Source organism: Fringilla coelebs, assembly GCF_963513975.1.
Source record: "Fringilla coelebs genome assembly, chromosome: Z".
Taxonomy (NCBI): domain Eukaryota; kingdom Metazoa; phylum Chordata; class Aves; order Passeriformes; family Fringillidae; genus Fringilla; species Fringilla coelebs.
This window is the reverse complement of record NC_140031.1, coordinates 62,246,708-62,270,262: the sequence shown is the minus strand read 5'-3', so window position 1 is coordinate 62,270,262 and position 23,555 is coordinate 62,246,708. Positions and strand designations below refer to the sequence as shown.

Below are 23,555 nucleotides of genomic sequence, written 5' to 3'. Positions count from 1 at the left end.
AAGATGCGTGTCTGCTGCTGAAGCCTTTCCTGAACTGCCTGCTGGCCTGCATGATTCAACAGTTACAGTCTTGGGAAGGGATACAAATGATTCTGAGGGCTGTGGATGAGCATGGGTCTCACTGACTGCTTTTTTGCCCTGTCTCCTTCCTGTTCCTACAAGGTAATTTGCCATGCTGTTAGTTGCAATGAAACTGTACGAGTTGCTCAACTGGTGGCACGGCAGAGGAGTTCCAAGAAGAAAACAGTCCGGCAGGTGAACTGTCAGATGAGGCTGAAGAACACATCTCCAGTCAGTTTATCAGGTAAGCCATAGGCAGCTTTAGAGGGCCTGCCTTTATGAAAGAACTGTGCAGCTGCTGCACAAAAGTCTTGGCTGTGAGGGTGTCTCACCTACAGCCACGAGTTACAGGGTCCAAATGGAGAGTTCTTGGGACGATGAGTGTTCTTGACAAGGATGCTTATATCTGAAAGCCATGATCAGAGAGAAAGCCCTTTTCAGGTGTGTATGCAAGATGTGAATGATCTTGGAAAACAAAGTCCTTGTAGGATGCTAGGCTTATTAGGAATATGTAGGATGCCTGCATATTCTTTAAGGCTGGCCTTGGCCTGTTGTGGACTGGGAGGATTGAACCATTCCCTCACAGTGAGAATGAGTCCCTGTAGCATCATTTGTGGCTGTTTTGGCAGCTCCTGTTGCTGATGCCAGTGCCACAGTGCCACAAGAGTTCTGATGCCCATTTTCCTCTTTTTACCTCTTACCTTTTGCATAAGCTTCTGTAGGAGTGTTTTCGTAAAGTATGGGTCAGGTTTTCCTCACTGCTGTGCTGTTGTTGTGACTGTCTGTGGAATTGAGTCCAGGATTAAGCCCAGGCAGGACCCTTTTGTTTGCAGGTTGGAAGCTTGGAACAACAGTGGGTCTCATAGTTTGTGTGTTCTCCACTGTTGTCTGTAATGAATTGTTTGCTGCTTCTTGCTTTTCTACAAGGATTCCAGTTGGGAAGCTGAACTTGTGGCTTATATCACAGTTAAATGACAGGGATTATAAAAGCAGGTTGATTCACTGTCTTGCACATCAATCCCCTTGGAAGTGTTTGAAACCTCCAAAATTTGTGTGGTGCATCCAGCATATAAAGAGCAAAGAAAGTGACCAAGAGCTTGTTTATCCCAGTGTGGCCTGGATGCTGGTGTGCTCCTCTGTGGGTGTAACTTGGTCACCTCTGCTGTGTGGTGGGACTTCAGGTGCCCACAAACCAGAGTAGAGAAGAAACCCTTTGGATGGCAGTACAGGAGGTGGTGCCCAGGGAGGTGGAGGTAGACTGGGTGGAGAAGAATGGTACTCATGGCTGCATCTGCAAACTCTTTAGGAAAGCCCAAAGGAACTTTGCGGCAGCCCCGGTCTTTGAACATGCCAGAAGAAGGCAGTTCTAAGAGGCCCGTTCCTCGCCTGCCCCGAGGCAAAGAAGTTGCATGTGGAGGTGTGAAACCTGTGGTGGAGAGTGCCCGATCTGCCTTACCTTCAGCTGCTGGGAGTGGACCACCTAAAGAAATCCCCATGCAGAGGCATGTTACTGTGGTAAACAGGTCAGTGTGTGAATGTGTGTGTGTGTGTGTGTGTGTCTGTGTGTATGTGTGTGTGTGTACACAAGAGGAAAATTAAGTGTGATGGAATTTGGATGCTGCCATGCAAGCAGTGTCCTTTGGGATCCAGTGGGAATCCAGGCCCCTGCCCTTGCAGCAGGTGAAGTCTGAATATGGGTTGGTACCCAGGAAGGAGACAGATGATGTTTTGCCTTTTTGGGTGCTGCCATAGCTAGCCTGTGGTCTTGGCCTGTTCCCATGTTTAGGAGAAATGTGGCCAAAGGTGTCACAGCAAGGGAGTGTGGAGCTGTTGCCTGGGCCGAGGAGGAAGCTGTTGTGGTTGGTGTGACAGAAAGCAGGAGAAACAGATTTGTGTGCAGGAGCAGGTGATGTGTGTGTTGAGGGTGATGGTTGTTTGCAGGTGGCTGCCCTTTCCCTCTTGCCTGACTTCTGTGTTGCAGCGTCAGTGTTTGTGCCCCTTGTCGGCGTGCTGGGAGCCAGGAGCCAGCTGACCGTGTTTGGGTGAGCTGAGCTGAGGGCTGGAGCTGCAGTTCTGCTGGGTTAGCGGTACATGCCGCTTTTCAGCCCCGTTTGAGCCTCTCTAATCCCGGTGGCTTAGTCAGCTGCTGCCCCATCATTTCTTTCTGTGTTGTTTTCGGCTGCCCCTGGCCGTCAGCTGACGGTGGTGAGAAAGTGTTTGCCGTTGCTCATTGTGGCTGTGCTAAGTCCTCCGGAGCTGTGATTGTGGCAGTAATCCTCTGCAGGGGAAGGACTTGGGCCCAGGCTGGGTTGGAAATCAGCCTGGCGTTGAATGGGAATGGCAGTGGCATGCCCCTTGCACGGTGGCGGTGGCGTAGCTCTGAAGTGGCCCAGAACAGCACAACAGCTTAATCCTGCTGTGGTGCCTGCTCTTTCGGGAAGATCCACTGAAAGCAGGCGTGTCCTGCCTCACCCACCTGCATGAGTTCCATGTGCTGGGGTCTGCTTTGCAGAGGAGAGAAGGACCAAGCTATCCTGCTGTGACTCAGAAAGGAGTAGGAGCAGGTGCTTGGGCCTTCCCCTTTCTGTGTGTGCAGATGAGTTGCATATTTTTATGTGGCACTTCTCTAAAAGGCAGAGACATTTTGCCTCAGGCAAAGCAAAAAGAGCACTTAGAGTTTTCTTCAAATTAGTTACTGTAAGGAAAATACAGGAAGTATTTTATAACATTTAAAGATTTGTAATGTGTGAAATAAAATTAGGTAGATGTCATCCCTCTTCTTACTATTCCTAACGTAGTCTGCTGCGTCTTGTCTTATCTTTGTTCATCTCTGGCAGTCTCTTCTGAACTCTTTTTAGGTAAGTGTTCTGCCTTTCTTTCTGTAGTCTGTTTCTGCCCTGTGCTGTAGGAAAAGTTACAAGCAAAGTCTGCTTTGGCCCATCTATTTTTGGAGGAGGAGACATCTTGTGCTTTTGTAAAATGCTATCCTGTTAGCTTGGGTACCTAGTGAAGGGAGAGTTCAGGGAGATGCAATTCATATTCCATGTGAATACAAGGTCGTATGTGACTGGATTAATTTGTTAATTTGTTTCAACTTGGCCAGTTTGAAGCAGGGCTGGCAAGATCCATGTGTCCTTGCTGCTGTGGACATTTTGTACCTCCTAAATCATTGTAGTTGCTTGTACTTTGGGAAGCAGGAGGGAAAGCTTCTCTGAGACAGGAGGTCCTGACTTGAAAAATAGTGGAGTTATGAACAGCATCCCCAAAAATCCTGGGCTGACAGCAGCCTCATAGTTATCTGGCACAAGCTTGAGGACAGTATTCCAGGAGAGGTATCAGTACTTGCCTATGAGAGTGACTGAGCCTTCACAGCTCAGGTTGACTGAGACAAGTCCTGAAGGCAACAGACTGTCTTTTCTCCACTTCCCAGTTTGGAGTGAGCTGTTATCTCTGTGCAGTTTTTGACTTTCTGTTACCCATCCTGCCCCTCCGTATACTCACATTGTAGGAAAGGACATTGATGCTCTCATGGTTGCACACAGGGATCTGTTTTCTCCTTTTCCGTTGAACATCTGTACTGCTATGGCAGATGTGTGTTTCTTGCCTTGACACAATGTCCTGCCAGTGACAGACTTTGGATGCTGACAGGTATTGGTGCTCCACCCAGTATCGTGTAGCGAAGCTCCTCAATGAGGCTGGAAATGGTGGTTTTCTTGTTACTGCCAAAGTTTATGTCCCACCTCTGTAGTGCTTTGTGATATTTTTTCAGAGATTTTTATGACCACAGCTTCAGGGGCTTGCCCCTCTGTAGCATCTGGGGGAAAGGGAACAGCTTGTCTGTCTTCCCAGTTCTGTCATACTCACATGACAACAGAGAAATGCTGAAGGTAGTTGTCCGAGGCTTTCTTGCAGGCGCTGTTGCAGGGTCTGAGGCTTGTCTTTATAGCAGCAATCTCTGAGGTTATCCTGACTATGTTGCTGTGAACCCTGAGAAGCAGGGGGAGACCTTGCTGCTAGGGCTAACTGCAGAGATCCTTGAGGCTGAAAGGCAGCGGCATGGATGAGAACAGGTTCAGGTGCTTGGTGACCCCCTTGCTTGAAGCAGTAGGAGCCATTTGCTGCTGGCTACTACCTGACCTTGCTGCTTCAATAGCATTGTCCAAGGGCCAGAGAGCAGATTGGGGTGGCATGGACCTTACCAAGGGAGGGCAATTGGCAGGGAAGGGCATTGCTCCCCTTCATTGTGAGGCAGTGATGTGTGGCAGTGAGATGTGACTAGCTGCTCAGCTGTTGCTAGACATGGGGACTTGGCAGAGCTGCATGGCTGGTCAGGCATTTGTGAAGGGCCAGGCTGCTGCTCTGGCTTGGAGGCCTCTTGCTGGGAGCAGGCTTCTAACAGCTGAGGAGCATGAGCCCTTGCAAGTAGCTAAGTTGTGCATTTCTGCAAACTGAAGGGAAGCGTGTTGGCCCTGGCACTGTCTGGCCATATCCCATCTCACTGTTGGAGACGTACGACCATCATGATGTGTGTGAGCAAGCAGCACGTCTCATGATACTCGTCAGATTGCAGCACTCAAAACTGGTGATAGCTGGGCTCAAAGCGGGTGTCAGCACCACATTGAGGGAAACTGTTGAACCACAACAGAAAGCACAGGAAGACCCTACATAAAGTCTCTTAATACTGAGAGGATCCCAAATCCAATTAGCTTTTACATGCAGCAGAAGGGAATCATCCATCCTCTGTTCCAGCTTCTTTTCCACGGTGTTCACATGGCATGGCTTAAGTGGGGAACATCTGCCCTCTTCCTCGCTGGAAGTTGCCTGTAGTTCTGGCTGGCCTACCCTGCCGTCGCATCATTTGTGTCACCTGATGTGGGGCTTAAGGTGATAAAAATGTGTGTGGCACAGAGGACTAGAACATAGCTATGGATTTCTGTTGGCAGGCAGCGATAGCAGGACAGTCTCCACTACCCATGGGCTATTTCACAGGATTGTTTTGCTTTCTGCCTAGCAAAGGTGGTAGTTTCTTTTGAGTCTGATTCCATTAAGAGAACTTTTTTAGCTTGAGTGTTTGTTCAGCTTAGAGTTGTCCGTGCTGGTAGGTACACATACAAAGTGGGATCTTGGATTTCTTGTAACATCTACATGGGCAGCGACAGCCACCTTCTAAGAAGAGACTGCTGCTGCTTTCTGTGTGCCCAGAAAGTTGAGTTTTTCTGTAGTGCAGATGAAGTGTTGTAAGGGGCTTTTCAGATACCCAGCAAGTGCCAGGTGTGAGTGTAAGTTTTGATTTTGTGTGAGTGGCTTTGCTTTTGTACTTTCTGAGTTTTGTAAATGTGCTTGTAGTTGATGTGCTGCTACCTAGCACTTCTGGGCTTGACTCCTGTTTTGTAAATTGCTGAGCTGGGCAGTGCCTGTCCTCATGGCTAGTGCTGTGGGACATGAGTCAGAACAGAAGTATGGTCTTTGGTACTAGTGATATCCCATAGCTGATGGAGGAGCAATAGTTTCATCTAACAGGGCCAGCATAAAAGCAGGGTAGATGAATTAATGTTAAGTCTTTTAACATGCTTCTTAGAAGAGACGTGAATGTGGGAGGTCTCTTTCTGATTCATGGATATTCTCTGATTAAAAGTGATGACACATAGGGCTTCTTGGTCTTGACTTCCTGTTGCAACTAGCCACAGCATCATACTTGAACTACTGTCCTACTTCCAGAGTCCAGGTGAAGCTGTGAAAATCACCCTTAGTGTTTCTGTAGCCGGTGAGGTTTATGGCTTGCTCCACTGTTGTCTCTGAATTCCAGAACTGGCCCCTGGGCAGAAATTTTCTGCAAAGCTAGCCCAGTGCATGTGCAGGGTCTGCTCTGGTCAGGAGATTCCTGGTTCAGAGCATCCTGCTGTGCTATGGTTGCCTAGATGTTGCCTAGTCTTTGAATTCCCTTCTCCAACTCTTGTTCCCGTTTGCTTGCAGTGTATGTAATTATTCCACAGCTGGTTTTTTCCCAGGTCTTTGTGAGCTCCACAGGGCTGTGCCCTCTTCAGTGTCAGGAGCTCATTTTGGTGTCTGTATTTCCAAGCAAAGTCTGTATTCTTCTGGGGACCCCAGAAGAACACCTGCAAGTACGACATTTGTGTGCTTTCAGTAGGAGAGATCTTCAGCTAAGAATCTCTTAAACAGTGTAACCAACAGTATCCACAAAAAGACCTTGTATGCCTGTGTGTTCCTAGATGCTTTCCCTTTGCTAATGTCTTTTTACTGTGTTTTGTTTCTCACAATATGAGAAAAATGAGTAAACCACCTGTTGATCCGTCCTGTTACTGCTGATCAGGTTGTCTTCCTGACAAGGACATTGTGACTACTCATCTTGTAGGAGGCCTTCTAAGAGTGTATGGAATATGTGGGATGCATTTTATTTTGTGTATAAGTCTTAGAAGCAAATAGACTGTTATTTAGAGACAGAAGAGTGATTCTAAGCAATTTTCTTTCCAATTTTAGATCTGAGAAGAGACTGACTGTCCCACCACGGTTTCAAAAGGAGTTGCAAGTTCACCTGTCCAGAAGCTCTTCCACAGAGTCAAGTGGTATGCCTATTGAGAAATGATTTGTTGACTACTCAGATAGGGTGTCATCTTAAAAAAAATCCATCTTAGTAGTTGTTTTGAATGAAGATAGGTTTGGATGAGGAATCAAGTTCTGTGAACAAACCTTTTCACTCTTATTTCATTGCACTGAGGAAATGTGTTTGCTTGTCTGCCTCTCAGTCTTCTAGGAAAAACATTGGGCAGTAAGTGTCAAAGCCAATCACAAAGCCAGTGTGAGGAGTTTGGAAACAGGAGGAGTAAGCTTAACTTCACCAGTGGGGTAGGAATCTGGTATAAGATGAAATCCTGGCTTTCAGGAGTAAGCAGCATTACTAATGTATTTGTCCACCAAATACTCTTCTGCCTGCATGGCTCAACATTTGTGCAGCTGATGGGCTTGCAAAATGATGATTGCTTTCTTTGAGACTTGTCAGCATGATTTGTGAAGCTTCAGGTCTGGTAGCATATATACCCCACCAAAGGGAGAAGAGGAGTAGAGATGAGGCAACAGGTAAGCTAGTGATGTGAACGTCCCCCTGGAATAATGAGTGCCTAATTCCTACACCATTGTATGAAACTGCCCAGAGCAGTTGAGCAGTTGTCACTTTCCTTGCTCCACTGGAGGGCTTCTTTGGATGCAGTAGCACAGAAAAGCTCCCTGCTGCATGGAGACTTTTCCTCAGGACATATCTTGGAATGAAAGGCAAATCATTGGTTTGATTTGTACACCCATCTGAATAAAGAACATTCTTGGTTGTCGTGCAATATCTTTCTGATGTTTGTACTCATAAAGAAATTATCCTGTGCCCCTCTTGAGATACTATCTTAGTGCAATGTCTCAGCTGCAGTGGGGCTGACAGTTCTGTATTCTCTTCCAGAATCCCATCAGAAGTAACACGTAGCAACATCTTAAGAAAATAACTACAGTGATTGAAAACTCATCTGTAGGTAGTTACTTAATGTCTGAGATTTCCATAGTTCTTTTCCATAGGAAATGACTGAACCAGCCATGCTGGGCAGGAGAGCCACGTTTTAGAGTTGGTGCTATGCTGGCAGCTCCCATGTTTAGTTTTTAAGTACGGAGGTAATGATCTGTCTTTCTGTTTGTAGGGCTGTGTTTACTTCAAGGCTGTAATTTTTTTTTTTTTTTTAACAGATAGCTTGAATACCTCCACTGCAGAGGCACATACTGTTGCCTCTGGCTCTTCTGCTGCTGATGTCCATCAACTTCAAAGTCGCATTAAGGAGCTGCTGAGCAAGTACAGCACTGGTGTCAGACTGTCAAAGATGCCTCAAATATATCGGGAAATGTACTGGGAGGACCTTAGCACAGAAGTGCTCTATCAGCTTGAGAACTGGCCTCATGTGTGCACGGTAAGCATTGAGCCATTTTTATGGAAGATTCCAGTACCCTATAGACTTTCGAGTGTTCATTTGCCAAATGTTATTTTATGTGTACCTGCATTTCCCTTCATGCTCTGTAGCAGCGACAGAAAACCCCCACATGCCCACCACTCCACTCCCAAATTGTAACAATGTCCTTTGAAACCCCAGAAAATCACAGTTGGCTGGGCTAGTGTTTTGAACAAGGAAGGTCAGCCTGCATGGTGTTCTGGAGAAAGTGCTTGAGGATGCTGCCTTGCCACCTTTAACTGACCCCAGTACTGAAAACTGAAATAGCTTGATGACAGGTGATGTCCATGCCATGTTTGTTGTTCTTGGTTTGGTTTTTTTCCCCAATTACTTTTTATGCTTTTCCTTGTTGTTGCGGTTGCCTCCTCTTAAAGCTACAAGCTACCAACATCCTTTGTGAACAGTCTGAAGTCTAACTGAATTTATCTTTCTATAGACTTTTCTAGAGGTCTTTCTTACACCTTAAACCTAGGAGTTTTGCTGTTTAGGTTAGGTTTATGATACAATAATAGATAAAATTGAAGAATGGTAATGCTGCGGGGAGAGATTACAGCTAAGCCCCTTTCTGCCTTCCTTCTGATGCCTGGTACCCCTTGATTGCCAAGGGTGTCATTGCATCTCTTATTAGGAGCTGATGTCTGGCTGAGTGTCCACTTAGAGGTCTGACACAAGTTGCCATCACCACAGGGTGGAGGGGCTTCAACTGTTGTACTTCTGTCTCTTCTTCTGCATTCACTGGTCATTTATGGTGTCATGCAACTTTGCATCAAGGCTTTGTTTAGCTTTACTCTAACAAGCCAGTGATATCAATGAAGTCTTTCAATTTCTTTGGTATCTGTCAAACTGTGGCACAGAAGAGTATTGAAGTAATAAGAATATTTGTCTTCTTGAAGTGCATTTTTTGTATGTCCTACTAAGTATTTTCTCATGTAAAAGCATTAAATGCCAAAAAAAAAAAAATAACTGAGTTGAATAACTGCTCTTCATTTGCATGCATGTATGGTATTCTCACAGATATATAAAATGCGTTTGTAACACCTTACTACAAACACTAGAAATGTATGCAGTCAGCAGCAATTTGTTTTGATGGTTGATGATGGGTTCCTGTGTTATCTACAGAGCAAGCTGTTATGTCTTGAATTGCTTAATTCATGCAGCAAATTTTAGTCCTTTTTGTAGCTAATGTTCCAGTCAGTCCTTTCATCCAGGATCTTTGTTCTGTGTTCATTATCCATTTGCTTGTTATCTGTTGGGTCTATCTCTTTCTTTGTAGCATGCAAATGAAGTCATTTAAGCATAAATAAGCACTGATTAAATCCATGGAAACATTGTAATACAATGGGCACAGTACAACAGCAGTCAGAACTATCAAGTTATCTTGGCACAGTCAGTCTTATTGTAGAGAACTGTTAATGAGCTTCTAAAGCCTGTCTCAGTTTACTGACTTACAAAATTGTAATTATGGCTTAGGCATGGAGAAGTTTGAATTGGGACTTTTTATATGAAAGCTACTATACATCTCTTTAAATATAATCGGTTCCTGGTTCAAACATATTGTCTGCAGGTGTACAGCTTTGTAGAACGTTTGAAATGCAGAAGAAAGACTGTACTCTCCAGTGAAAGTAAAGATATCTGATATCTGAATTATTTCTGTTACGTTGGTGTCTTACACTGGTAGTGTTTGCCAGGCTCAAAAACATGCCTGGTGTTTCTTTTATTATCTTCTTAAAGAAGAACCTATTCTTTTTGTACTCATTCTGATCAGTGTAGCATCGTTACAAAGCACACCACAAACCTATTACACTTTCAGTGTCTCCAGGCTTTTAATTTGAGGACTGTGCTTTGGAGAGTATCACTTCTGAATAACTTTGCATCTCCAAAACTTCTGTTGGAAAGGTAGGAATTTCATCTAGGAAATTGTAGTTTCCATATTTTTCCAGCCATGGGTAATGGACATTTTTCCTATTTAGTGAGTTCAAGTCTCCAAATATCACTGTAAGTTGCAGGTTGATGAGCTTGTTTTCAGGCAGGAGGTATTCAGGCTGACTTTGTCTCCATTTGTTGGTTAGCTCCACTCTTTAGGTCGGCTTGGTTGAGCATCTTACTTGTAGCAACATACTTCGCACAGCTAAAGGCAAAAGTACAAAGTTACTAAGTAGCAGCTAGCAGTCACAGATTGTGGCCCAGCCTTCATAAGCAGTGGGGCCAACAATAAATATGCTTAAAAGTCTTTGTTGTCTAGACAGACCTCAGCCAGGAGAAGAACCTGCTTCAAAGGCTCTGGACAGATCCAGTGTTGCTGAATTGTTTGCTTTCACCTCCAGCACTTGTGCTTTGAAAAACATGATGACTGGCTGACTGGCTATGACCCTCCCACCTTCACCTTTTTTTATCAGAATTTTTACCTTTCTGTTTGACTAATTTCTTTGCCATGTGTCTTTGAGCAGCTAGTGATCCCATCTCATTTCTTAACTTCTATATATTTTTGTCACAAGTCTTTCTCACAACTTAGCTGTTTTCTTACAATTCTAAGTCAAAATTATATAGTTTTACTGTGTTTGAGCTCAGCCTTGAATCCTTGCAGGCAGCTGAACCCGTGATGGATAGAGAGCATTGCAGCAGAGTTGTGAGAGGCATGTAGGCATGGAAATTGAAAAGTTGGGGGGGGGGGGGGGGGTTTGGTTTTTTTTTGTAAGTCACAACCAAAAAAGTAATAATAAATTTGTATTTGGTATTGGCAACATGACAAAATGGTTCCCACTGCAGTCTAAATATAAACCTCCTTGCTGAGTTGTATGTATGTTTAAGGGACTTTTTCCTTTTACATGCTCAGGTCTCCTCAGTTGCTTGAACTCTGTGAGTGATTCAGGCGTGATGTGATGGTGATGCAGAAATGGCAATGCAAGAGAAGCCTAAACTCTTAGATCTTTTCCCAGAGCTTTTGCTTGAATTTCCATGGGTTTTTTTCCAAAAGCTTTTAGAGAATTAGGCAGTCCTAGAACATTAGGGAGTGTTCTTGCATAGATGTTTGTTGGTTTAAAGACTGGAAATGGAGAAAGCCTGGAATGATTTACTTTCAGAAAAGCAGGAAGTCATGGTGGGATTCCTCAGGGCAACACTTAGACACATGCTCTCAGAATTGTAACAAGTGAGTTGAAAAAGTATGCAAATACAAGTTCAGCTGACTAATAATACAGGGCTGTTCAGAGTTACAAAGACCAGGGCTCTCTGAAGAGGAACCTCCTCATACTGCTTTTCTGGCCCATAAAATTTCATTGTAATCTTGGCCATGAATGGAAAGGACTCTCCCTACATTAAAAAAAAAAAGTGGGTTTTTTTTTTTCTGTGTGGACTTTGACGCTTGGGAGAAAGGGATCTTGGCATTTATTGTAGCTTCATGCAAATATTGACTCAGTATGGAAAACTTAAGTGATAAGTAGTTGCAAAATAAATAGAAAAGGAGTATTTCAGTTGGAAGGAATCTATCAGTGGTCATCTCGTCCAGTTGCCTTATCACTTCAGGAATGACCAAAAGTTAAAACTTGTTATTAAGGGCATTATCCAAATATCTTTTGAACACTGTCAGGCTTAGAGTGTCAACCAGGAAGCCTGTTCCAGTGTTTGACCACCCTCTTGTTAAAAAATGCTTCCTAACATCAAGTCTGAACCTCCCCTGACAAAGTCCTGTGCCTAGGAGGCCTTAGTTCCTAGTTGACTGACTGAGTACTTGTGGCCAGAAGTTATTTCCTAGAAATTTCACACATTTCCCAGATTTGCTTGTCACAGCAGTACAGTGTTCACAGTAGATGTCTGGGAAGTTGTAATCTCCAGTAAGAACAACATACCAACCCAGAGATTTCTCCTGAGTGCCTTTTGGTAGTAGACACTGCAATACTCTCTTGAAACCAGGGTCTCTCACCCACGTCATCTCTAATGGCAAGGGCTGTGCAGTCAAACCTCCCCTTTTCATACAGTGCAACTCCTCCACATTGCCAGCCCTGCCCATCCCTCCTGGAGAGCCTGCAGCCCTCTATCCCAGCATGCCAGGTGTGGCACTTGTTCCACCAAGTGTTGCTGACACCAAAGAAATCATAGCTCTGGGAACTAACCAGTGCTTGATGTTTATCCTGTTTGTTTCTCATACTGTGTATGTTGGTCTTCAACAAGTATTTCAGATGTGCTCCAAGATCAAGTCCAACTCTTGACCAAACACCACATTGTCAACCATGGCACTGGTTGTCAGTCCAGTCATTTATTGACTACCTCCAGGGATGGTGACTTGACCACCTCCCTTGGCAGTCTGTGCACTGCCTGACCCCCTTTTCAGTGAAGAAATTCCTCTAAATCTCCAACCTGAACCCCCCCGCCCCCCCCTGTGCAGCTTGAGTCTGTGTCCTCTTGTCCTGTCTCTGGTTGCCCAGGAGAAGAGATGGACCCCACCTGGCTACAGCCTCCTCAAAGGGAGTTGTAGAGAGTGATAAAGTCAACCCTGAGCCTCCTCTTCCTCACGCTGAACAACCCCAGCTCTTTCAGCCACTCCTCATTGGAATTACCCTCTCCAGTTCCAGCCCTTCGCCTGCTCCTTTGCCCTTCTCTGACCTTGTTCCAGCATCTGAATGTGTCTCTTGTCATGAGAGGCCCAGAACTGGATACATAACTTGAGGTGTGGCCTCACCAGTGTTGAATATAGAGGGACTGCCGTGGTCCTGCTGGCCACACTATTGCTGATACAGGCCAGGATGCCATTGGCCTTCCTGCCCACCAGGTGCTGTTGACCAGCATCCCCCTGTTCTGCTGAGCAGCTCTGCAGGCACTCTGCCCCAGCCTGTAGCACTGCCCAGGGTTGTTGTGACCCAAGGGCAGGACCTGACACTCGGCCTTATTGAACCCCACACCTTTGCCCTTGGCCCATTGATCCAGCCTGGCCAGATCCCTCTGCAGAGCCTTCCTGCCCTCCAGCAGATCAACACTTGCAGCCAACGTAGTGTCACCTGAGAACTTAGTAAGATGCATTCAACCCCCTCATGCAGACCATAAAGAAAAGGTATTCAGCAGGACTGGCCCCAGCACAGACCCCTAAGGAACACCACTGGTGAGCAGCCCCCAGCTGGATGTGACACCATTCACCTCCACTCTCTGGGCCTGGCTGTGCAGCCTGTTTCTAACCCAGCAAAGAGTGCTCCTGTCCAAGCCATGGGCTGCCAGCTTTTCCAGGAGTGTGCTATGGGGAGATGGTGTCAAAGGCATTGCTCAAGTCTGAGTAGACAACATCCACAGCCTTTCCCTCACCCTCTGGGGAGGTCACCTAGTCATGAAAGGAGATCAGGTTTGTCAGGTGCGACCTGCCTTTCCCCAAACCCATGCTGTCTGGGTCCAATCCCTTGGTTGTCTGGCATGTGCTATATGATCACACTCGAGATGATCTGTTCCATAACCTTTGCCAGCACCAAGGTCAGGCTGACAGGCCTGTAGTTCTCCACATCTTCCTTCTAACCCTTCTTGTGGGTGGGCATCATATTAGCCAACCTCCAGTCATCAGCCTCCTTGGTTATCAAGTACTGATTATAAATGATGGAGAGCAGCTTGGCAAGTGCTTTTTCCAGGTCTCTTAATAGACTCAGGTGAATCCCCTCTTGCTCCATAAAGTTGTGAGTGGCGCAGCCAGTCACTTAACAGCCAAAAGTCATTTCATCCATCAGGCAGATGGATCCTGTCAGGCCCTATCATACCTTGTGCCTCAGAAGTTCTTCATGTTTATAAAACCCAAAGTTTTGGTGAAAATACCAATCCTAGTGCCAGTATTTTGGTAGAATGAATAACAGGCAGACACCTTTTAATTGACAGAATGAAGGGATGTATACATATTGATTTGATTCTGTAGTTGTTTTGTGGTAATGACTGCCTTAGTCTTTCTGCTTGTTTTCTGAAGGAGCTGGTAGAAAAATAACACTACCATTCTGTATTTTGAAATTCCGCTTGTGCTGGAAGAGATACATTTGCTTTTCAGCAGTTCTAGAACAAAGATGTTCCTTTCTGTAAATAACTACTGGCTCTGGCTGCATACCTGATTAACAATTACTTGTCAGAGGACAGTTTTTTGTCTGTAATCTCTCATTCCTCAGTCAGGTTTCTTACTGCTTTTTAATAAATATAAAGCCAAATGATATGTAACACGCGAGTATATTCTTTAGTGACTTTATTATAGTGACCTTTAGTGACTGTATTGGCTGATGCGGTGTGAAAAGACTCCTCAGAGTGGAGACCAGTTTCCTGGCTGTTTACTGTGAGGAGGAGGCTTTACAGGGTAAAGCAGGGCTTAGTTTTCTTCACTTAATCTCTTGCATATCTGATAAGGTGTTGGACAGGTCCCACAGTCTGTTAGTCTTGAAAATATGTCACTGGAAAAAAAAATGGAGGAATTAAGGGGGAAATTAGCATATTTTTGTTCACTGTTTTGGGGGTATTTGATTGGTTTGTTGTTTGGCTTTTGGTTTGGTCTTTCCTTTTTTTTTTGGAATAGTCACTACAAGTTGAAGTTTATCACTACAGAAACGTAGAGAATTTTTTAGATAAGAATGAGACTTACATGAGACAACAATGAGATATTGCTTTAATTGACTGGCAGGATGTTTTGTTTATTTTATCTTTTTTTAGCTGTATTTAGTTCTCAGATTCATATTTTACATTTATACATGTTGGGACTTTCTGCAAAAAGTAAAACTGAAGGCTTGTGAGAATGCCAGGATTAGATGGTAAACAAATTGACAGAAATAGGACTGAGAATGTTGTTTTCTGAATCTGGTCCTGGGCAGTACACCATGTCTTAACAAAATAGGTACTACATACTAATGCATCAGGTAGCTGAGCTTTTACTGTAACATTCAGAGTAAATTAAACAGGTAGGCTCAGAATAGAGAAGGATTGCAATAGCAGAGAGTTGTAGTCCTTGAGAAATTTTGGTTTTGTCAGGTCTTTACTCTCAAAGAAGGAATTTCTATACCACAGTTAAGCTGTGTGAAGCAAAAGTCACCCTTCTAAACAAAGAAACGGACTTGAAAGAATAAAAAATCCAACTCTAATGTACTTAGCGCATGGAGGAGGCAATGGAGCAGCCGTCACATCTGGTAGTACATATGAATGAAAACTCACCATTTTGCACAAGCCCTAAAAGCTGCTTCCAGTAGACTAGCTCTTGAATTACAATAACTTTCTTTTTCCTTGGTCATGGAAGAAATTGGTGTTTAGATACAGAGCCAGTAGCTATTTAGAACAGAGTTCAGAGGACACAAGACTTGTTCTACCTAAAATGCCATTAGATGTGCTGTACATACTTCAGCACAGAGCAGACTGCAGTTGGTGTCAGCCTCACTGAGAAGATGGTGTTGTAGCATGTGTGGAAATGAGGCAGTTGAGGGCAGAAGATCCAGAATGACTTTGCTGTCCTAACACAGTGCTAGAACTGCTTGTAAATAGATATACCTGAAACTTAGTCCTGGTGATGAGCAGTTAGACAGTATGATGAGCCACCATATGAAGTCAGACTCCATTTTCACAGCATCTTTCCTTATTCTTGCAACCCCTGCATCTCCTGTGTGTTAAATCTTGTCCTTTTCTGACCTTGTAGGAGAACCTCAGTGCATTATGAGGTAAAGGGTATTACAGCCAAAAAGATCTGCTGGCAGACTTGTCTGCTGATCCTTAGTGCTGGCATAAAGATGTGAGGAATAGGGGCAGCCCTCAACAGTATGGAGTTGTTAGATTGATTCAGCTGTCTTATTGCATCACAGTTTCCTTTGTAATTGGGTATTTTCAGAAGCCAGAGTCTTGTAAGCACAAGAAACTGGAGAACAAGTGTCTTCACTGTGATGTGCAGGGTAATGGAGTGGGAGGGTGATGAGGATGGGCAGAAGGGGGCAATCTAAAGACACTCTTGAACTTTGTAAAGCTTGCCATCCCAGCTCTGAGCACGAGCTGAACCTGAACAGAGGATATCTTGACAATAGGGATTCTTTAGTTTAACAACAAAAGAAAATACAAAAATATACCTGGTATGATTTGCATTCTAACATTTCAGTTAAGTACAGAAGAAATGACTACCAGAGACAGAATCACAGAATCACTGAGGTGGGAAGAGACCTCTTTTGATTACCTAATGCAGCCTCCATGCTGATGCAGTCTGTCCAGGTCTGTATCCAGTCATGTTTTTAACAATGGACATGTGGCAGCTTTTCTGGCCAACATATTCCAGTCCATATTTGGCTAAAACCAAGTGTTTTGATGTGTTTCTTTGTTGTTTAGGGTAAGAAGATAGGTATCATAGTTTCCTATGCAAAATAATTAATTGCATATCAGACTAGAAGCTGTAAAAGCTGGAGTGTATTCCAAGGATTAGCTGTAACTGGATGATGTAAGAAGCTTCCACATCCTTGTAAGGAAAAGCTTCTTACTGAGTGATGCCACCATATGCAGTGGGGATCTTCAGCCTTTCAAGAACATTGACCAAGTCTCTTTTTTCCCCCAGATTTGCTTGCTCTGGACACATACTCAGCAGTTCAGTTATTGCTTTCAGAAGCAGCTACTTGGAGGAACAGGGAGGAGTTGAATGTTAATGTTGAAGCAGCATCTCACCATTGCCTGGGGATACCTGTACTGTAGAGGGATGGGCAAAACCAGTGGGACCTGTGGCTGCCAGTGACAGAGGAGAAGTGCTGTCAGCCAATGTATAGATGCAAGGTAGTGCTGATCAAGGCCAGAAATACCTTCCTCACTCCTTTGGGCTCCAGCTTGCTAGGAGTTTAACTTCATGTATTATTGAGGAAAGTCAGGTAGATGAGAGCTGCCTTCACACTGAAGTGTTTGTCTAAGGTGCCTGTCGCTAAAATGTTTCTGTGTACAATCTGTGGTGTGTATGCTGCAGTAGTTGGCTTCCATGTTGCCTTTAAATCAGATCTGAAAGAAGTCCTGCACCATGTTTCGAAAGAATTCTTCTCAGTGAATCAGAGTGATAGTTCTGATTTGCATTTTTGAGCCGTCTTTGAGAACCTGTTGGATACCAAAAACTGTGGAGCCAGGCTTCTTGTTTGCCACATGAGACTCTATCAATGACAGAGTCAGTGCTAACTTCCTTTGTGGGTTTTCTTTTCTTACCTTGCCAAAGAATAGCAGAAAGTAACTGCATAAGCTAGTTTGAATGTAACATTGAAACTAAGGAATATTTACTCTGACTGGAAACTCTATTTCAAGGATGTGTTTTCTCCAGTTCCTTCTTGGAAACATCATGTTGATGCTCCAGGAGGTTACCAATGTATGATTATCACTGTACACACAATTAAGCAAGGCTGGCATTGGAAAGTGGATACTTTCTTTAGTTTATATATGTTGGTCAGTGTTTTTTTTTAATATTGTCAAGCGTATATGTGGAAAGCTTTTGTCCTGCCAATACAGGAGCATGTCTGCCTTTGTCCTCACTATATGTGTATGTCAAAACAAGAGCACTTGCTTTTTTGCATTTCACTCAGTTGCAGTGTCAGTATTTATCTTGGGAGTATTTTTTTATTTGAAGTTTTATTATTTGAGTCTCCAGATTTCAATTTTTAAGAGCTTCCTCTCTTATTCAAGCCCAGGAAAAAAAATATTATTCTCCTGTGTAGACCAGCTTCCCTCTCTGTTGCCCTGATAATTCATTCTGCCAGCTGTTGGCTCTGCTTTGTGCTCTGTAATCAAGAGATGATAAGAGGCAAAGCCATAGAATCACAGAATATTCTAAGGGACCCACAAGGATCATTAAATACAAGTCTTAGCACTGTGCAAGACATCCCCAAGAATCACACCATGTGCCTGTGAGTGTTGTCCAAGTGCTTTTTGAGCTCTGTCAGGGTTGATGCTCTGAGCACTTCCCTGGGGAGCCTGTTCCAGTGCTCAAACCACCCTTTGGCTGAAAAAGATTCTTTCTGATATCCAACCTAAACCTCCCCTGACACAACTTCAGACCATTCCCTCTGGTCCTATCACTGGTCACCAGAATGAAGAGTTCAGTGCCTGCTCCTCCTCTTCCCCTTCCCTCAAGGAAGTTGTAACTGCAGCTCAGTTTCTTCTTCAGGCTGAACAGACCAAATTACCTCAGCCACTCCTCATACAGCCTTTACCTAAGACTGAATGTATTTTCTACCTTTGTTTTCCTCCTCTGGAGGTCTCTAACAGCTCAATGTCTTTTTTCCATTGTGGCACTCTGCACTGCCCCCAGCCCTCGAGGTGAGGCTGCCCCAGTGCAGAGCAGAGCAGGACAATCCCCTCCCTTGCCCGGCTGTGATGCTGTGCCTGATGCACCCCAGGACACGGGTGGCCCTCCTGACTGCCAGGACACTGCTGACTCGTGTTCAACTTGTCACTGACCAGGACCCCCAGGTCATTTCCATGGAGCTGCTCTCCAGTCTCTTTTTCCCCAGTCTATACACACATCCAGTGTTGCCTCATCCCAAGTGTGCAATCCAGAACTTCCCCTTGTTAAACTTCATACTGTTGGTGGTTGCCCAGCCCTCTAATTGATCAAGGTCAGTCTGCAGGGCCTCCATGCCCGTGGGGGAGTCAACAGCTCCTCCCAATTTTTTATCTTCTGTGAACCTGCTTAGTACTCCTTCCCTGGGTTACTAAGCATCCAGGTCATTTATGAAGCTGTTGAGGAGCACAGGGCTAAGGATGGAGCCCTGTGGAACCCACCAGTGACAGGTCACCAGTCTGATGTCACCCCATTCACTGTAACCCTTTGTGTCTGATCCTGGGGCTCTTGCTCACCCATCATGTGATGTGTTCATCCAGGTGTGTGCTAGATATTTTATCCAGAAGGACACTGTGAGAACCAGTATGGAAAGCTTTACTGGAACCCAAAAATAATATATCCGCTGAATTAGCTAGGTGGGTTATCTTGTCATAAAATGAAATTAAGTTTGACAAGCAGGACTTTATCCTCATGAACCTGTGCTGGCTGTGATGAATGACTGTGTTGTTTTTCAGGTATTTCTCAGTACCTTCCAGTATAATAATGTGCTTGCAGAGCTGGGCTGTTAGCCATACGTGTCGGGACTACCTTGAAGGCAAATCTGTAAGCTCAGCAGGAAGCTCGGTTGAGACATTTGTGCATAAGAAATGGTGTCTGTTTTGAGGCGCTGCTCACAAGTGGAGCCGTTTGCTTGTTATTAAAAGTTTCTGTGGCCTTGAGAGTGATGTGGTTCCTGGAGATGTCCTGTGCAGGGCCAGGATTTGGACTCATTGATTCTTGTGGGTTTCTTCTAACTCAGGATATTCTATGATTCTGTGATTCTAGTGACGTCAACCTGTGCTTATTTATACTGAAGTAATCTGAAACAATTTACTGAAAATAGCAGTTAGCATATACAGCCTCTTCAAAGCTGAACTTGTGTCTAGAAAACCCCAGAGCTATTATTGGAGTTAAGAGGCTTAAAGATCTCTGAGGATCTTCTCTCCTCAGTCTGCTGCTGGTCTTTAGTGTGTAAGGGTTTATAGTCCTGTCAGCAAAAATTTATTCAGCTCGGTTGCAGCTCTATTTAAAGACCACTAGCCAAGAGAAGGGATACATAAAGGCAGACCTCTGCATTCAGCTTCTTCCAGGATGAACTGCCATATATTCCAACACAGCATTCTCAAATTGTCATCTTGATAATGTTAAGTATTTTCTGGAGATAAATGTTTCCTTGGCTGGTCATGTAAATTAATTCCTCAGCCTTGTTCATGGACACACAGGACGTCCTTATCAATTCCTCTCTATCTAGGATGTGATTATCTGCCAAAATGGCATGTTCTGATTTTTTTGTCTGTGTGACTTGATATACTTAGGTCTCCTGACCATGTATCAAAGCCTTTGCAAGGCTTTGATAGGTTTTTTGTTTCGTTCTATTTTTAACAGAATTCCTCTCTTCTCCTGTGGTGCAAAGGGCACTGTAAGACTCCTCATATCAGAGAGTACAAATATAGGTGCTCTCTGTCAGGAATCATTGAAGGCATCTTGGTCCTTCTAGGTTTTACTGCCAGACATGTTTATTGTCTCTTATATCAAGCTGACTAGCAGAGATGCCCAAGAACTTTGCTTTCTCATGTCTTATTCTTGCAGAAAGTATTTCTATTTTGGTTTTTCACTGATAGAGAATAATTTAGGCATGCTACCAGGAATGTGTGAGGGTTCTCTAACATGGTTAATATTTTTTTTTATATCTATGAAAGTTATTTTCTTTGTGTCATGCTAGTGTTCATGGAAGTTGACCAAGGCCTCTTCCCAACAACCTTTCCACAGACTGTTTTGGAACCAGCTTAGACAATGTAATGCCGAGCAAGTGTGTGGGAATGCACTTATATAGTTCATTTCCTGACTCTTAATTCAGATCGTATGGCAATTTGGGCTAAGTGTGATGTGGTATACATGGGACAAAAGACATGGTTCTAGACACAGCAAAGGCCATTAATTCTTTTTCAATGTATTGTAACTCAGTATTTGTTTCTTGCTAATGTTATCTTGATAATGAGTGATATGTGTTATTCTTTTTATATAAGATAAAACCTGAAGTCTTGTTCATTATGCTTTAACTGTATGTTGCTAGGACAGAGCTGCAAATAATTAGTTGGGCAAGGTTTATAAAGGTTTATAAAGTTCTGATGGGTATGGACATTAAAAGGGTGGAGGTGAATGCTCCCCCTGAGTAATAGCAAGTAATTCAGCTGCTCCATGTTTTTTCATTGATCTGCTTTTGAAAATTACTTTGATCAGAGCTGTTTTCTCTGACAAAGGAACTTCAAAGTGGAGCTACATAAACCTTAGTAACTTTATTTTTCTTGCTTTGGGACCAATGTGAAAGCACTAAGACCTTTTGTTATCTCAATTTTACATAGATTCCTGCTAAGCTGTGGTTAGATCAATCTAGCTTGAAGCTGCAAAGTTTTAGGAAGCGGAATTTTACTGTAAGTTTGTGGCTACAGTTCTCAAACAGTACTTTCAATGTTGTGACTTCAGACTATGTGATATGCTTATAGCAAAGGGTGGATATGTAGGCACTGGCAAAATACCTGGTTCTGAAGGAAGCTGGGGGCATGATTTAAAAGGGTCTAATCAATTTTATTATGAAATTTATTACGAACCAGAAATTTCTTCCTTGATTTCAGAACTTTTGTAAAGAAAACTAATTCCCTGAGCATGACAGCAGATAGCCTGCCTGACAGCACTGCCTGGCAAGTGTCCTCTTGTTTCTGAAGTATAGAGTCAAATCTTCTTTCCCTCAGAAAACTGAGAGAAACTTTTGTTTATGATCTGCTTGCCTGTGGGGAAGATTGGGGAGGTTAAGATGTAAAAGATGTAAATTTGTATAGGTTGTCACCATCTTCTGGTTCTGCTAGGAGGATAGAGAGACTATACTTCTTTGGAAGCAAGTCCCAGTTGTATTGCATAGATTAGATATTTGCCATTACCGATGTACTTATGTTTGTTTGGAACCCTTCAAAACAGAGGAGGAAGCATTACAGGAAATGCTAACTTGTAGTAACTGCCTCAGGCTTAGCTCCCTGTGGATGTTCTCTTCAAAGTCTGTATAAAATGCATATTATAAAAGTGTAATTGGCAAAACAATTTCGTTTTAGAGATGCAACTGATTATTGACTCTCTTCTTTGTTTTCTGAGGTGGAGAAAATACACAGAGGTGACCCAATTGATGGATTTCTTTATCCTGCTAAGAAAACACCACCAGCAGCAAAAAGCGATGCTGAGCAAGAAAAGGCATCTCAGAATGTGACTTCACCAAAAGCAGACCCTTTGTTAAAGCCAAATATGGAGACCACGCCTGCATCGCTCAGTGGCGACTTCAAGGCAAAAGTTGTTGGCATCTTGCTGAAGTATTCCAATGGTCTTTGGGCTCATGCACTTCCCAAAGTGTACCAAGACACTTACCAAGTAAAATTTCCAGAAGACATTCTAAATAATCTAGAGCTGCTGTCAGATGTATGTATTGTGGATTATGTATCTGAAGTCCCCAGAAAGGCGATCCTCTATGCTAAACCCCAGAAATGCATTGATGAAAATCTGGATGCCACTGAGAAAGTCAAGAGGCATGATGATGTGAAGGCCACGGCTGAACAGCAGTATGAAGAATCCAAGGACCAGTACCTAGAAAACATAACTGTTCCTTCTCTAATTATTCCATCAGAAGGATCTGTGTCCATCATGGTGTTAGAATTGAAAAACACTAATGAGGTCCTTATTAGGCAAGTTCATATTTTGGAATCTTCCTTTTTTACTTTATTTATAAATCCACATGTTCATATTGTGCAGGTTACCAGAAAAAAATAGATTAACAGGAGGTTTCAGGACTTTATTATTTAGTTATTTTGCTAATGAAAAATTAAAATCCTTTTGTTTGTATGTTTAAATGGAAATTTTCTGAAACTTTTTCTCTCCTGAACCAATCACTTTTATCATTAGCTTTAACTTGTCTGAGAATCACGGCAGATTTGACTTGCCATTGGAAGACTTTATAAAATAATCCAACAACACTAAACAGTATTCAGATGTTACTATTGTGCTTATTAAAATGCTTTTTGCTTCCATAACTTACACTAACTAGGCATGACTTGAGTGCACTCTGATTCCACTTACAGAAAGATGAGCATTCATCCAGCAAAAAAATACTAGTGTTTCTTGATGTGGTTCCTAATCACCCAGGTCTAAGGGGACAGTGTAGGAGGTGGATTGTTACGTTACATCTGTTACTTCCAGCCTGCTGTGCACATGTGACTTAACTCTACAAAATGTTCCTGTGCAGCTTTCAGTTCTGGCATCATTTTTAACGTACTCTCCATGTGGAGTAATGGTTCTTAGCTTTCTAGTCTGTTATTTTAAGGATGTTTCCACTAAGTATTTCAGATGAATACTTTGAGTACTGTGGATTAAAATACCATATGACATTGAACTGAGGATGGTTATGTAAAAATTTCTGTACAAAGCAGCCGTTCCCAAATTTTGAACCATGCTTCTTGGACAGTACTGAAGTTTCTCAGTTTGTCATTTCTGTATAGGTACATGATGATAATTAGTAGTTTCTTGGCCCTAGTTACAAAAATTACTACTCAGGGTTATCCAGGTACTTCATGGGCAGGGTCATTTATCCTGATATGATGAAACTAGCCCTGAAGGGATTAGGATTTTTTGCCATCACAAGAAAATGTTTATGTAGACAGATAGGGAGGAAACAGTGCATGGGCTCTTCTTTTCTTACATGTCCTAACAGCCTCTTTCTGCTGACGTACACAAGAACTATGTAGCTGCTGTTGGTTGGTGTTGAATTTTTCAGGATCAATAAAATCAAGATTCCTAACTCAGTGTCAGGGATGGAGCAATATCTCTTTACTTTCTTGGTATGTGGCTATGTTTTTTGTCTGAAGCCTTTCAGTTGCAGTACAAATGAAGGCAATGCTGAAAGGTGCTGGTTTTGATGCTGTTTCTGT

At 43.4% G+C, this 23,555-nt stretch overlaps 1 protein-coding gene across 3 annotated transcripts in view; it reads left to right on the top strand.

The window, feature by feature from the left end:
• TDRD7 (tudor domain containing 7) overlaps window positions 1-23,555 on the top strand; it is a 45,230-nt gene that overhangs the window by 10,467 nt on the left and 11,208 nt on the right. For all 3 annotated transcript variants that reach the window (XM_084225242.1, XM_084225244.1, XM_084225243.1), the window contains 5 exons: window positions 163-304; window positions 1,367-1,583; window positions 6,559-6,644; window positions 7,801-8,018; window positions 21,736-22,316. In XM_084225242.1, the coding sequence (XP_084081368.1) occupies window positions 163-304; window positions 1,367-1,583; window positions 6,559-6,644; window positions 7,801-8,018; window positions 21,736-22,316 (1,244 nt within the window). The remainder of the gene's footprint in view (window positions 1-162; window positions 305-1,366; window positions 1,584-6,558; window positions 6,645-7,800; window positions 8,019-21,735; window positions 22,317-23,555) is intronic.